General features: G+C 34.5%; 1 protein-coding gene across 5 annotated transcripts in view; it reads left to right on the plus strand.

Annotated features, from left to right (window-relative positions):
* STXBP5 (syntaxin binding protein 5) overlaps nt 1-16,077 on the plus strand; it is a 184,853-nt gene that overhangs the window by 94,684 nt on the left and 74,092 nt on the right. For all 5 annotated transcript variants that reach the window (XM_034990955.1, XM_034990958.1, XM_034990959.1 and 2 more), the window contains exons 10-11: nt 12,828-12,982; nt 14,155-14,227. In XM_034990955.1, the coding sequence (XP_034846846.1) occupies nt 12,828-12,982; nt 14,155-14,227 (228 nt within the window). The remainder of the gene's footprint in view (nt 1-12,827; nt 12,983-14,154; nt 14,228-16,077) is intronic.

Below are 16,077 nucleotides of genomic sequence, written 5' to 3' on the forward strand. Positions count from 1 at the left end.
TCATATTCATACCTGTAGATCTCCCAGCAGCAATTGCTCTACTAAACGATCTGATAAAACTGTGATGAAGAAACTCACCTTCAATTTAGTCACAGACATGTTGACCATTGAGAAAATGTTTTAGAATCTAGTCTTTATATTAATAAATATGTTTATATTATCATCTTCTATTATGCATGGAGCTTTCTCTTTTTATTTTCTTACCACCAGTATATTAGAGTCAACAAATGTTCCATATTTATTCTCTCTCCATCCCAATTCATGGTAAGCCATGGCAACCAGAAGAGAGACTCATTCAGATGGCATGCCCACTTTCAGAGACAAAAGTAGTTCCCTTTTGTATTGTCTTAACAGTTCTCATAGCCTTGCTTGAGATGAAACTAGCTTCTTGTCTTTTGAGCTCAAGACTGTTACTTAGATGGTTTGGCTTCCAGGCACCAAGAAGAAAAAAACTAGATGAACATCCGTTATTTGCCTTTTATAAGCCAGGTATTCTGCTATGCCGTTTGAATGCATTACCTTCCATAATTCTAAAAACACTGTGAAATAGGCACTTTTATCATCTCCATTTAGGGATATGAATAATAAGTCTTAGCTTAAGTTAACTTGTCTTACAAAGTAGCAGAGCTGGAATTTGAGCTCAGGTTGACTCCAGAGATGGAGTTGTTTATCAGTGCACTGAACACTGTCATGGTTAAGATGGGTTAGGATAGAATCGTCCTAATGATTCACAAGTCACTCAGTTTGCCAAGACCTGATTTCTTTTTTTTTTTAAGATTTTATTTTTTTTTAAGCAATCTCTACACCCAGTGTAGGGCTCAAGCTCACAAGCCTGAGATCAAGAGTCACATGTCTACCAACTGAGCCAGCCAGGTGCCCCGATTTCTCTTTTAAATTTGCTAGTTTATCAGATCATCTTCATAAATTTAACATTAAAATCATACTCAGTAAAGTAATCATATTAATGTGAACTGAGAGGAGATTCTCTCTGTGTCTCTCTAATAGGATGGATAACTTACTGTAAGTAACCCTAGCTACTTAGAGGACTGGAGAGCTTCATATATCACTTCTAGGCTACAAATTTAATTTGTTGAAGTCCAGGTTTAGGTTTTATGGTATCCCCTTGTGGTCATGGCACTTGATCTTAACATTGTTTAGGAAAAATCCATAAGTGGATTTATAATTAATTGTATCTAATGGGAAAAGACATCTTTGAGCCCACAGACTCTCAAAATTTCATATTTCTCATTAGATAATATTTCCTGTTCTCATGTTACTTTTCCCATGTTGGTGAGAAAGTTTCGATCTTAAGTTGGCTAATTCTCATTTTATCACTGTCCTCAGAGGTATTCTTATGACCCACTCCAGATTTATCTGTATTATCTTCAGTTTCTCAAAACAAGAACACTTTCCCCTAGCCTTAATCTCCAAACCTCATACCTAACTAAAATAAATTACCATTCACTTTCTTGATTTTAAGATAACATTTTACTTACAATCCCTAACACTGTAACTGTATAATCCCACATAGCTAGACAACAGAGACTACTAGATTAATGGCTCTATCTTCTGACATTAGAATACTTTATTTAGCAGCTGTATGAAGATTGGGGTTTGTCTGTGGCTTCTATCAATTTAAAGTGGTAAGATCCCTCTATTTTTAAGTTTTTCCCTAAATTAGTTTTTTTTTTTTTAGGATTTTATTTATTTATTAGAGAGAGAGCACAAGTGGGAGGCAGAGGGAGAGGGAGAAGCAGACTCCCTAATGAACAGAGCGCCCCACGTGGGGTTCAAACCCAGGACCCTGAGATCATGACCTGAGCCAAAGCAGAGGCTTAACTGACTGAGCCACCCAGGCGCCCCCCCAAATTAGTTTTTAACTCATTATTGTTAAGTTAAAACTGATACCACTTATTAAGTCTGCAGATAAACAAATACATTTTTACATCACTGGCAAGTTTTACTTGTTAACTTTGTATGAAAGTAAACCTGTATTAAGCCCTTAAAGTACATTTAACCAGTGGTGGTTGCCAAAATGAAGGTGAAGTTCCTTAAGTATAAGAAAAAGGAGTGCATTCAGAATCGTTCTGACAGCTCAGAATCCTTTATACAGCTGAGGCTCTCAGCACTGGTATTTTATTTTGAAAAACACAAAAATGAAGGTGTAGAAAAAGGAGGACTGGTAGATTTTGAACAGAAAAAAAACAAAAACAACACTCCCAGGATACATCCTTGAAGTGTTTATAGGAGAGAGTAAGTAAGCCTTGTTTGCTGCTATAGAAAGATTGGTTAGAATAAAACAGAAGAAAGATTAGAAGATATTCATTGTAAGGAGGATTACTTTGTAAGAGTATTTTATTAGCATTGTTTCAAACATGAGCCAGGATGTAGGGACATTAAAAGAAGTAAAAAGAAGTGGGTGGATTAACAGAAAATGCTGGTTTATTTATTTTTTTTAAATACTGGTTTAGAACATGTGTTTAGTGTATTCAGCAGTAGATATAAGTAGCATTTACATTTCATCAGGAAGAGTAAGACACAGTTTTGTAATTTGGGGAAAATCTCCATATGACAAATGCAGAAAAGAAAGAACTGTTGGAATAGGATACACTGAAAATGAAAAGGAAATAATTTGGGCAGAAAGTTTTAGAGTGAATTTCTCAGGATGAATTCAAAGTACAGGTGAAGAAGATAATATTCTGTCTTAATACTAAAAGTATTATTACATGATTATATGATCTGGATTCTTCTGAAATTTTTTGGCTACAGAACTAAAGGTCTTAGGATTAAGATAAGTTTTGGGTTCTGAAGTGGAACACTGAAATCAGTAAAGTAGCTGATGAGTAAAAAGTGCAGGTAGAGGGGGGTATGCTGGCCAAAGGATGGAGTGAAGCTGGAGGAATCAAATGATGGAAGATAAGACTTTTTGGCCCCTCCTGTGGGGATCAGCACAGTTAAGCACTTGGTAAAAGCTTGCTGAATGGATGAATCATAATAATATTCCAACTTAATTTGTGTAGCAATTCTTGAGTTGTCTAGGAAGCAGAAAATTCTTCAGCATAAGCTACATTTTATATTACATTGTAATACCAAAAATATTAGTGATAGATAAAGAAATGACGTTAAAAATTGGTGAACTATTTCCATGGTATTTCAGGGGACAAATGTGGTTTTTTAAAAAAGTATAATTAGTCACAATTGTTAATATTAATTTCATTTTTTTAAGATTTTATTTTTAAGTAACCTCTACGCCAAATGTGGAGCTCAAGCTCACAACCCCAAAATCAAGAGTCACATGATCTTCTGACTGAGAGATCCAGGCGCCTCTATTAATTTCATTTTTTAACCACTATTATCTTCTTCTCTAGAGTGTTTTTGGAAGTACCTAGGTTTGTATTTTGGTTTCTTTTTTTTTAGTTATAACATTAAATAAAATCTTCACAAAAGAAGCGTATTACCTTTCTAAAGGTAATATCACTATTCTAAAACAATTTTTTTTCTTTTGTTCATTTTCCCTCAATCTTTTTTCAGATACATGTCCATTTTCACTTAATTATATTCTTAGAGTATATTCAGTCTGGTGAGTTTTTTTTCCTACTTAACATGTCTAAAGGATTACTAGCTTTTACCCATTTTTGTAAATAATTTTAAAGGCTATGTACTTTACTCAGACATTCTTCCCTTTTGCTGAACATTTTGTTTTTGATATTATAATCAGATTACAGATTAAATTAAATGTAATATGTAAAAAATACATAACAGATTACAGATTAAATGTAATATGTAAAAAATACATATTACAGATAAAAATATAGTAGTGAGCAAATTCTCTTTCTTGATGTTATAGATAATTCAACAGAAGATTTTTTACCATTGTAGTATTTCTTTACAGTAAATTTCCAATGGTGAAATTTTGAGGAAAAGATTTTTATGAATCTTGACAAGTTCCCACATTGCTTCTTGAAAGTATCTGTGTATACTTTAAAGAACTGAGTATGAACTATAACAGTTTCATCAGTCTCATCAATGGGAGATGTTTTTGTTTTATTAATTTCCTACCTTTAAAGTAAGTATTTATGCTTTGGAATCATCTTAAATTTTGTCACCACAATGTGAACTCCTAAATGACAACTGTTATAATAGAAAAGGCAACCTGCTGTGGTAATAGGGATCTGAAGTGAAATTTGTTTCCATCTGCATATAAAGTGGTGTTTCATAAAAATTTTACAACTTAATTTTTTGCAAGCCGTCATCCAGCTGAGCTTTTATGTTTTGGCAGGGACCAAAATTATTTATATGCTTGTCCATACCCCTGTATCTAGAAACTGATGAATTTAACAAAGTTGGTATATTAATGGTTGAGATTTGGTAGCATCTTCCATTTCTGAAATCCTAAAATAGAATTTAAAACCTTATAGTTTTTTTTTAATCTAGTAGTTTTTGATGTGTATTATTTATAAAAAGGCACAGCTTCATTTCAAACCTAATTGTTTCCAAAATTGTCCCTTACTTGTTAAGGCTATTCAGATAACCCTTTCTGACACTGCCTCTGGTGTATTGCTCCTACTTTTTCTACTGCTAAAGTTCATTCTGAGCTTTTCTATAGTTTCTTCTTTTAGAGCCATCCCTTCTTCATCATGTAAATTGGTTCTCTGTTGCATTCTTAAAGCTTTATGGCTTGTTCAGACTAACCTAAGGGTAGTTTTCCATCATTATTCATCCTCATCTTTTTTTTTACATGCGTTTAAAATGCGTCTACTTATGATCTGTATATGGACTGAATATCTTAGTAATGGTTCACTAATTGTTCTAGTACTGGCTGCTTATAATATATATTGATACCAGCTTATATGCTTCAGGTTATGTTGTTCTAGAGGACAGGGATCAAATCCATGTAAGACCTTGTCTGCAGTAAATGATTTTGAAAACTGCAATGTTCTTTCACAGATAAGCTTTGAAATCATACTTGTAACACTGTGAACTTCATATATAGTTCATTTAATTACAGATTCCACATGACAAAGACTGCATTGAAGATTTTAGATTTCTTTTTGAAAAAATGCCTAATTGTTACATAAATTCTTTCATTTGTATTGATACTAGAAAAGAAAAAAGTAATGGACTAATACAAATTGCTGTGGGGACTTATAAATCTCATGCATCCTAACCATCCTGGATTGTGAAACTGTAATACATTGAAACCCCAAAGCATAATTTTTCTGGGATTTGTATGGTTAGGTTAGGTCTACCAAATTCTGTACCTTTATCTCATTGACTTACCATGTTGATGCTTAATGTTTATTTTGCTTTCCAGTTTAATGTCAGCTCTAGAATGGATGCTTTGCCCTGGAAAGCACAGGTAGAGAAGAGCTGTGTTGCCCTAGACATGACAACTTCATTATAATAGCTTTTATGACTATCAGCCTTTATTGGTTACAAGAGAGTATTATAATTCTTCTAAAGTTATTAAGATTCATGAAATGTTCAGGTTATAGGGGCACTTAACAAGTTTCTGTCTTCAAGGTTGGGAAGGTGTTCTAAGATATTTTTTTCCCTTTTCATAATTAAGTGAGGACTGTAGAATTCATGAATTCTTCTTCTGTCCTTATCTCCAAATTGAGTCTTGCCAGCCACTTATTTATATGAAGATTTCAGATATTAGAGGACATGTTATTCAGTATGTTATTGCTAAATAACCCCTAAGTTCTTATATGATTGAGGAAGACATTAAAGTTTGATGAGTAGGTCTAGTTTGGTGTCATTGCTTTGATTCATGCTGAGATACCAGGAGTTTAATCCGCCTACTATTATTTTTGTGCCATCAGTGCAAATATCAACACAGTGAAAAGGCAAATAGTGTCTTAATACCATAATGAAATGGTTTTACCCTTGACCTTTTGAAAAGGATCCTGGAAACCCCTAGGGGTTCACAGACCACACTCTGAGTATCACTGTTGTATACTTCATGGCAATTTATGGAAATGTTTGGAGATTCCACATTTTTGATAACTAAAAGGATATGTATTAAGTCTGATTACTATAACAACTTTTCATAAAAATTATATCAATAAAACAATATTAAAATCTTAACATTTTATTCGAAGACTGCAATATACAAATCTACTAAAGCTATATCATTGTTAAATTGGTCATTAAGTGACAAAAACTTGTCTAAATATGTTGCTTTATTTTTTCCCCAAACTTCTATCTTTTTATCTATATTAGCAAAGGAGAGTATTAAGGTTAGTCACTAGTGAAACAAAGTCTGGAGATGGCTACTCTGGTTCTCAGAGAGCCCTCTTAAAATAGGCAAAGGTACAGATCTGAACTAGAAGGACACTGGAATATCATCATCATGATGCTGGTAAAGTAATAGTCACTTCCTGAGAATGTATTTTGTACCAGGCACTCTAATAAGCAGTGTATATGTAATGTCACTTAATCTTTACAATAACTCTATGAGGTGTATATTACAGAAGAGAAAACTGAGGCTCAGATAATTAAAGTAAGTTGTTCAGTTCTCATAAGTACAAAGTAATAGAGCTAGGATCTGAACATAGATGTCTTCTTCCAAAGCTTGGGTTATGACCCATTGTGCTTCTCTATATTCAGTTCATTATCATAATGACTTATTCTTATGCTATCCTGTTATTTTCCTGTTTGCTCAAAAAGGTCCCTGGTGAAAACTTTTCGATACTAAGCAATAGTTCTCTTATCAAATAGTTGTTTTGGGAATCCGCCTCTCTACTCAAACATGCCCAGTTAAAGAATTACATGGCTTCTGATTTAACTTCAGAGTGTGAGGGAGTGTAGGGCCTTGCAGTGAGGTCTTCAACGACATCCTCACATTTCTCCCTGATGATGATAGGGTAGGTCAAAGCAGTATCCTTAGAAGTCTCAACTTTTTGTTTTTTACTACTAGTGCTACTCAAAGTATGGTGCATGAATGGTTCCAGTCTGCTAACTCTCTGAGACAAAATACATACAGAAATCAAAAGTAAGAGTATGGAAACTTGAATATCATTTGATATTACCACAACATCTGTGCACACATTTAGTTGTTTTTCTTACAAAACAGATTTTCAATGAAGTGAAAAATTTTTTAAATAGTTTTTGATCACAGCTTGAGAAGCATTGTTTGAAACTATAGCATTACATGATTAGAAGAGTGCTTTTAATTCATCTCCCTATATGTTAAATTTTCTTTTTTGCTTTTCAGCCCTTAAAAAATTTGTTTTTTCAAACCCTTGATTTTGATTATTCTATTTTGTTTTGATTCGTTTTTTATTCCATTTTGATTTGATAGCTCAAAAAACTTAGCTTTTAACTTTTATGTGAAAAGTAAGCAGTTTGACACCAAATATGAGATGATAGTTGCATAGATTTCTGTTAGACCATTCGAATGTAGATAATCATAATTTACATTTGGAATTTTAACTGAGAATCATAGAAATTTGATGTAGGGTCTTATAAAAAATTGTTCATTCAATAAAAAGCTAAGCACTGGAATGGGGCGTCTTGGTGGCTCAGGTGGTTAAACAGCTGACTCATGATTTCAGCTCAGGTCATGATCTCAGGGGTCATGAGATTGAGCCCCGTGTTGGTGCTGGGCGTGGAGGCTGCTTAAGATTCCCTCTCTTACGCTCCCTCTGCTCCTCACCATCCCCCAAAAAAGCTGAGCACTGGGGTTAGAGTGGTATATTTGTTAGCTTTCAAGAGCTAAGGTATAATTCTGCTCACCAAATATATAGTTAAGTGTTTCCTTTGAAATAGAATGGCATTTCTCCATTTGTAAAAAGTTGGAGAATCTGATAAGGTTAGTAATTAAATTAATGACATATGAGAATTTGAAGCTTAAATTCCAATTTTAAAAATACATAGAAGTACTGAAAAATACAGGTGGCAGTACTAATTATTCAGAAAGAGTATCAGACTAGCACAACAGTTAAATTTCAAACTTCTTTAGACAGTGTTTATTACCAAATCTGGCCAAATATTACCAAATCCTACAGCATTTCCGATTGTAAGTCCTGGTATTAGTGACCATCTGAGCAGTAGGTTTAGTGGTATTTAAATATATATTTGATAAACACTTTTTGGGATACCTAGCTAGGGCCTGGGAATGCAGAGGTAAATTATACACTCTTGTTTCCTAAAGGAGCTAACAATACAAAGGGAAACTAGATAAACATAATGGCAATTCAGTGTGGTAAATCCTGAGAAGAAGTAGGCACAGGATGCAAGGAACACAGAAAGGGAACCAGCACAATCAGGGTGGATGGATCAGGGAAGGTTTTTCTGAGGAGATAATAATTGGACTGAGTTTTAAAATTTTAAAGTCAAACAGAAAATGAGGGTTAGTGTATCTCAGGCAGTAAACAATGTGTGCAAATGCTATTATAATAATATCAGCTGCAGGTTATTAGGGTCAGAACTAAAGTCATCATGGGGCTGAAATGGAGGACACAGGTTCTTGAGATCCTAACAGAGGAAACAGAATGCATTTTACAAGATTTGGAGTTGCGTCATCTCTTATCCTATATTACTTTACTCACTGTGTTGTGGCCCCACTGACCATTTAGTTCCTGAGATAAACCAAACTCATTCCTGACTTAGGGCCTTTGCACTCGTTATTCCTGCTGCCTAGAATGTACATCCCTTTCTCCCCAACCCCAAGCTCTTTGAGTGGCTGGCTCCTCATCATTCTGGCCAGCTCATCCGTCATTACTTCAGGGATCTTTTCTGACCACTCTTAACAGTAACTGCTCCATTGCCTCCTTCACAGCCAGCCTACCACTCCACATTGTTTTATTCTCTTTGTAACACTTATCTCAATGTGCTTATTCATGTAGACTAGACATGAGAGCACTGTTTTATTCTCAGGAATACAGGTGCTCAAAATAAATTTGAATGAATGGGTAATGTTGCAGAACTGAGTCGAGCAAATTGGTTATAAAAATGGCTTTTTGGGTAGAAGTGCCTCCTTTAACTGAAGAGTGCTTCATATGAAACACAACTTGAGCCATATCATTTATCAAGGCCAGCCTGGGGAGGTTAGTCAGAAGACAAAGGAATGGGGTGCCAGGGTGGCTCAGTCGGTTAAGAGGCTGCCTTCTGCTCAGGTCATGATCCCGAAGTCCCAAGATCGAGCCCCACGTTGGGCTACCTGCTCAGCAGGGAGTCTGCTTCTCCCTCTGACCCTCACCCTGCTCATGCTTGTGCGTTCTCTCTCTCTCTCTCTCAAATAAATAAATAAAATCTTTAAAAGAAAAAAAAAAAAAGACAAAGGAATTACTTAAAAGTGGCCAGCCTCTTAAAAATTTCAATCAAATTATGAAAGGTCCAGGGGCATGTGGGTGGCTCAGTAGGTTAAGCATCTGACTCTTGATTTCAGCTCGGGTCATGATCTCAAGGTAATGAGATCTAGCCCCATGTCAGGCTCTACGCGCAGCATGGAACCTGCTTAAGATTCTCTTTTCCTCTCCCTCTGCCTGCCCCTGCATGCACACGTGCATGGTACTTGCTCGAATGAATGAATGAATGAGTGAATGAATGAATGTGAATGATTAAATTATTAAATAAATTATTAAACAAAATGTCCAGACACCTTTCTAATGCAGATATCTTCACAAAATGACAATCTTGAGGAGCACTCAATATCATTAAAAGAAATTCTACTGAAATTCTACTTTAAGTTATAGGATAAAAATTATCTTTCCTCAAGTCCTTATTATAACATCAAAAAAGCTAACCTTGTGTTTAAAAACAATAAGATTCTCCACCTTCATAATTCATATGCTACCTAGAAATAATCTAGATTTCTAGAATTTTTTATATAATTCTTAATGCCAACAAAACAATTTATATAATTTTCCACTATCTAGTATTAAAATATTTGTTTTATCATTGCATTTATGACTACTTTCTTGTAAAATATTCATCTCATTAATATTTATTCTTCAAAGTTTGGTTCTTTATAAAGAAAAAAATATAACCTGTTGGGTGTTCATAAGTCAGGTGATTCCTGCCTGGCAAACTTAGATTATTTTTTAAAAAACAACACATAAGATAAAAAGGAAAAAAAAATATGTATTTAAATATATACATCTATATGCATATGTATATATATGCATTTATTGCTAGATTTGGGGAACTTATGAAAGAATATTACCTTGGTATGTCTTTGAAACTGTTTCTTACTCATATTTTTTTATTCTTATATTTTTATCCTTATTTTTTTCATCATATATTTTTTCTCTCCTAAGTTTAGAAAAGAAGTGTAGGCAACTTACAAGGCCACTGAATACACACTTAGTTGCCTTTTGGATACACCTACCTAATTGCCATGGTGTTATTAAATATCATATTAACAATTTATCTAATGAACTGGTGACTTACCTGGCAAACCTACCTGGTATTTCCATGGAAATTTTATTCTACAATGTAGCTCAGGATTTCCCTGTTCCTACTTCTTATATTAACAATACTTTTTTTTTTTTTTAAGTTGGCTATATGTAAAAACATTTATCAGACTATTTTTGAAATATTATTTATAAAATACATGGCCTGGACCTCCCATCTGTAAAAGATGAAGTTGGATTCTTCATCCTTCTTTCCAGTATTTTATATTCTTTTTTTTTTTAATTTTTTTAAGATATTATTTATTTATTTGAGAGAGAATGAGAGGGGGTAGGGTCAGAGGGAGAAGCAGACTCCCTGCCGAGCAGGGAGCCCGATGCGGGACTCAATCCAGGGACTCCAGGATCATGACCTGAGCCGAAGGCAGTCGCTTAACCAACTGAGCCACCCAGGCGCCCTCCAGTATTTTATATTCAATTATATGCTGTATTTCAAAGTACACAAGACAGGAAATGTATCCTATTTATTCATTATATGTGGGAAAAAAAGGAAAGAAAATTAAATATGCTTTCCTAACTACAGTCATAATAATAACACTATGCAAAGAGGTTGAAACAATGTATTGGTATAGTTCTGTTTGGGAAGTTTAACCTTGATTACTATCACTTAGGTGGAAAAATAAGATTAACCAAATCAGTTTAGTGGCAAAAAATCTAGATGATAGTAAGCTAGAGAGTGGTTAGTGTAACATACATTTCTGTTAATTCATTTACATATTAATTCTGTTAATTCACTAAGTTTTAGATACAGCAATGAACAAAATGAACAAATCTCCTTGCCCTCGAGGAGCTTACATTTTCATGGGAAAAACAATGAGCAAAAAAAATAAGTTTTAATGATAAATTCTATGAAAAAAATAAAACAGGGATACATGAGAGTATAGTTTTAAATAAAATAATATACACACACAAGTTATTTTATATATTAAAATAAATAAAATGTTTAAGTATTAAAAAACAATATGCAAAAGAAGGGAAACTTTCATAATGGATAATAATGGTAATTTGATGATAATAATAATAATAGGTAAATCTTACCAAAGGTGTATTGTGTGCCAGACATCGACCCCAGTATTTTGTGTACATTAATTCAGTAATTGTCTGAGTATAGATACATACCACTTGGTCTCCATTTTATGGATGCAAAAGCTAGGCACAGAGAGGTTAAGCAGCTTTTTCAATATCACACAGAAAGGAAAACCAGAGCTGAGATTTAATTTAAACTCAGGCAGCTTAGTTCCAGAACAAGAATTTTTTTTAAGTAACAAAATATTGCTTTAATCTAATTGTCTTATTATTCACAGCCATATAACAGTAGACAAACAGGCTTCAAGTTAAATATAAGAACTAGCATTTTTTAAAAAATAGTAAGTACATAAGAACTAGTGTTTTTAACAATTACATATTATTACATACTACTTATACCAGATGTGAAGAGGAGGAAGGTGGATCTATTGACCTTAGAGTAAGCATTCAGAAACTACCTAAAAAATCATAAATGAAGAGATGTAAGAAAATCTTATATCAAACTTTTAAAATCATCTGTTTAATGTACCAGAAACAACTTCCCCACCAAAAAAGTGAGACACATAGCAGATCAAAAGCTAATTCCTTAGAATGCAACAAACTCTTACCAAACAATTAGAAAAGGATTACTAATCTAATGAAAACATGGGCAAAAAACATGAAAAATCAAGACAAAGATAAATACAGGCCAAAATATATGAAAAGATATTTTTTATTTTGCGTATTTAAGACACGCAGTTTTAAAAAGTGGGTCTAGATAAATCATTAAGTAATGGCTAATAGGAAGACAGAGTTGTGGAGGTAATCACAAGTGGTAAGCTAGCAGCTGGTAGATGTACATGGGAGCTGTGGTTGGAGAGCATACCAGCCAAAATTCCAGAAGCCCTACAGAAAATGATTTTGAGTGACTGTTTTCTCAAGGGTGATTTATAGCCAGTACATTACTGATACATCAATGAGAAGTTAATTTGTTACAAACTGGATGCCTCAGGCCATTAACATTCTCTCTTAGACCTTCTGTTGAGAAGGCCTGGTTATTAGGATGGAAATACAGGCAGTACATTTAGGAGACTTGACCAGTAGAAACCCAGCGAGAATTTTTTGACAATTGTATAACGAGGATAAAGGAAAAAATTTTAAGCACCAAGGGGAGGTATGAGAGAGTCAAATGTGGTCAATGTTCATTCTTATTGTAGGTTAATTTTCATGAATTCACTTGGGTCTTACCTATGCAATTTAAAAAAATCCACATATGAGTATTCAATTAAATCATGCATTAAAATGTTAGAATTTATTATTTCACTAAATAGAAAATGTACAGTACAGCAAGAAAATAGTCTCCACTGTGCTATTTATAATCCTGCCTATGTATTTTATTTTCAGGGAACCTTTTATTATTTTATCAGGAGGTTTGTCCTATGATACTGTAGGAAGAAGACCCTGCTTAACAGTTATGCATGGGAAAAGTACTGCTGTGCTGGAAATGGACTATTCAATTGTTGATTTTCTAACGCTGTGTGAAACACCATACCCAAATGGTAATAAGCTTTGCATTTAAAACTCATTCTCTATAGATATCTGTTATTCAAAACAGAGACCTATAGGTTTTCTAAGTAGTTTCCTTATCCTCGTATGCTATAATTCTTCTGGGGGAGAGATGCTGTCTTCCTGACTTTTGCAAGTTTTATCTCAGAAGTTAATTTTGTTTAATAAGCTTTATCTGTTTAGTATGACTTAGTAGTCTTTAGTGCCACTTAAGGATAAACAAAACTGTGGACATTAAGAAACATTTTAGAATTCTATAGAACATAGTATATTAATCAAGGTTCTCCAGAGAAACAGAACCAATAGGGTATAGAGAGAGTGAGAAAGAGAGAATGAATTTATTTTAAGGAATTGGTTCATACAATTGTGGAAGCTAATAAGTCAAATTCATTGAGCAAGATGGCAGACTGAAAATTCAGGGAAGAGTTGTTTTCTTGAGGCAGAATTCCTTCTTTTTTAGAACCTGTCTTTGCTCTTTAGGCCTTCAGCTGTTTGAATGAAGCCCACCCACATTATATCTGATAATCTGCTTTACTCAGAGTCTACTGATTTAAATGTTAAGCACATCTAAAGAATACCTTCACAGCAACATCTGGATTGGTGTTTAGCTGAACAACTGGACACCAAAGCAAAGACGAGCTGACATAAAGTTAACCATCACAACTAGCATGTATTCTTTCAAGAGGAATTTAAATCTGGATCTGTTTTACTTCATTTGAAGCTAATTGAAATGTAAAGCTGTAATGCATTTTATAGTTAAAACAGGTGCATATAAAATACCTAAGAAAGAGATTTTAGTAGTATAGTAGTACTCGAGTTCCTGTGAGATCCAGTAGTAAGAATTGTTCCTATGGGTGTTCCAATTTAAATTTTGGGTTTGTTGCCCATGCCCTGCCTTGGATTTTGCAATACCAAAGAAGTTTTGTGAACTTCTTGTCTTACTCATCTTTACAAAACTGAAATAATTGTGTCTATTATATAGATTTATCTCATTTAAAACAAAATAGTCTTAAATTACATTAAGTACAAGATCAGAATGTTACATACTTGAGAGAATGGAACAAAATAAAATAAAAAAAAAAAAACCAAGCAAATGTTTATTATCTAATTTGCTGTCTTCTTGCATATTTAAAACTATTGTTCATGCATTGTTTTCCTATTCCAGATTTTCAGGAACCATATGCTGTGGTGGTTCTCCTGGAAAAGGATTTAGTACTTATAGACCTTGCACAAAATGGGTAAGAAATAAAATTTGGTGAGAGATTATTTTAGCATGTAGTGAAAAAGACTCTTTTTAGTATAGGGTTGGCTATTTCTTTTGTTTGAAAACGCTACATTTATATTCATAATCTTGACCTCTTTTTACAGTTCCAGACACACATTTCTTAATTACATGCCAGACTTACCAGATCTAGTATGTTGCTCATATAGAATTTCCATTTTTTAAGTCAAAATTTACTGAATTTCTGAAATTTCATATGATTCAACCTAATACTTGGACACACTGGGGGCACACAAAATAAGTCCAAAATTGATCCCATCACAGTTTACCTCCAGAGAAGCTCTGTGGTCTCCCCACCCCCATGCGCTCTCTGTGGCACTCTCATGAATACCATTGTCAGAGGAATTTTACATGCAGCACCAAGCTTGTCACTGTCCTCGTTTAAGAATCTCAGACTCTGCTGATGGAGCCAACCGGGCACCCTGTTATTCTCCTCTTTAAACCACTACAGTCTTTGCTGTTGTTTGATTTGAGAGCACCTTCTCAGCCTGCTGCTCTACACAGTAGTAACTTAGGATACCTTTCCAACCTGATTTCTCACTACCTTCCTATAGGTGCCTTATTCCCTAGAAAAACTGAATTGTGATCATACTTCAGTGCCTTTTCTTATATGGCTCCCAACAGCTGCAAACGTCACTTGCTTCACTGCTGTCAAAACTCCATATAGCTTTCAAAGTCAGCCCTCATTTCCGCTTCCCCCTCTCTCTTAACTACACACACACACACACACACACACACCACACACACACGCACACACCCTGATCTGTAAATTGCCACCATAGCTCCTTTGCAACTTTTTGTGGTATTTGCCATATTCTGCTCTTTCTAACATAGATGATAGTATGTTTACTTATAACTTCTTTGAATGAACGGACATTGCATTATTTATTTGTATCTCCTGAGAGATAATCATTAAATATTTAATTGAGTTTACCCATTCAGTATTCAGTGTTTCTCAATTAGGGGCAATTTTACCACCCCCCCCCCCCCCCCGAAATACTTGACAGTATCTGTGTAAACATCTTTTATTCATGCTATTGGCATCTAGTGGTAGAGGACAGAGGTGTTGCTAAACATCAACAGTGCACAGGAGAGTCCCTCATAATAAAGAGTTATCTGATCCAAAATGTGAATAGTATCAGGATTGGGAAACCCTGAAGTATAAGTGAACAGTATTATTTACCTTATTTTAAGGCATTCCTAGATTTACATCAACTTAGTGCTACCTATAATTATCAGGTGGGTATTTTTTTCCTTTTTAAAAATTATAAGACCATAGTGGATCAAAGGAATTTATTATTTCTAAATGACAGTCCTAGGGGCACCTGGGTAGCTCAGTTGGTTAAACATCTGCCTTCAGCTAAGGTCATGATCTTGGGGTCCTGGGATCAAGCCCTGCATCGGGCTCCCTGCTTAGTGGGGAATCTGCTTCTCCCTCTCTCTCAAATAGAGTCTAAAAAATAAATTGATAATAAAAAAATAAATGACAGTCCTAGAATAACTTATTCTTTTTTAAAAAAGATTTATTTATTTGAGAGAGAGAGAGACAATGCAAGGGTGGGGGGTGTGCAGAAGGAGAGGGAGAGACAGCCCTAAGTCAACTCCATGCTGAGGGCAGAGCCCAGTGCAGGGCTGTCTCCCAAGACCCTGAGCTCATGATGAGCCAAAACTAGGAGTCGGATGATTAACCGACTGCATCACCTAGGTGCCCCTAGAATAACTTATTCTTAATAGATTTTATTTTATTCCCTTAGCTATGTTTTCAAATAGTATGTGAGATTTTTATGTGTGGCCTGTACCAAAATA

The sequence above is a fragment of the Mirounga leonina genome, unplaced genomic scaffold (genome assembly GCF_011800145.1).
Source record: "Mirounga leonina isolate KUSES-001 unplaced genomic scaffold, KU_Mleo_1.0 Mir_53, whole genome shotgun sequence".
In the NCBI taxonomy this organism is placed as follows: Eukaryota; Metazoa; Chordata; class Mammalia; order Carnivora; family Phocidae; genus Mirounga; species Mirounga leonina.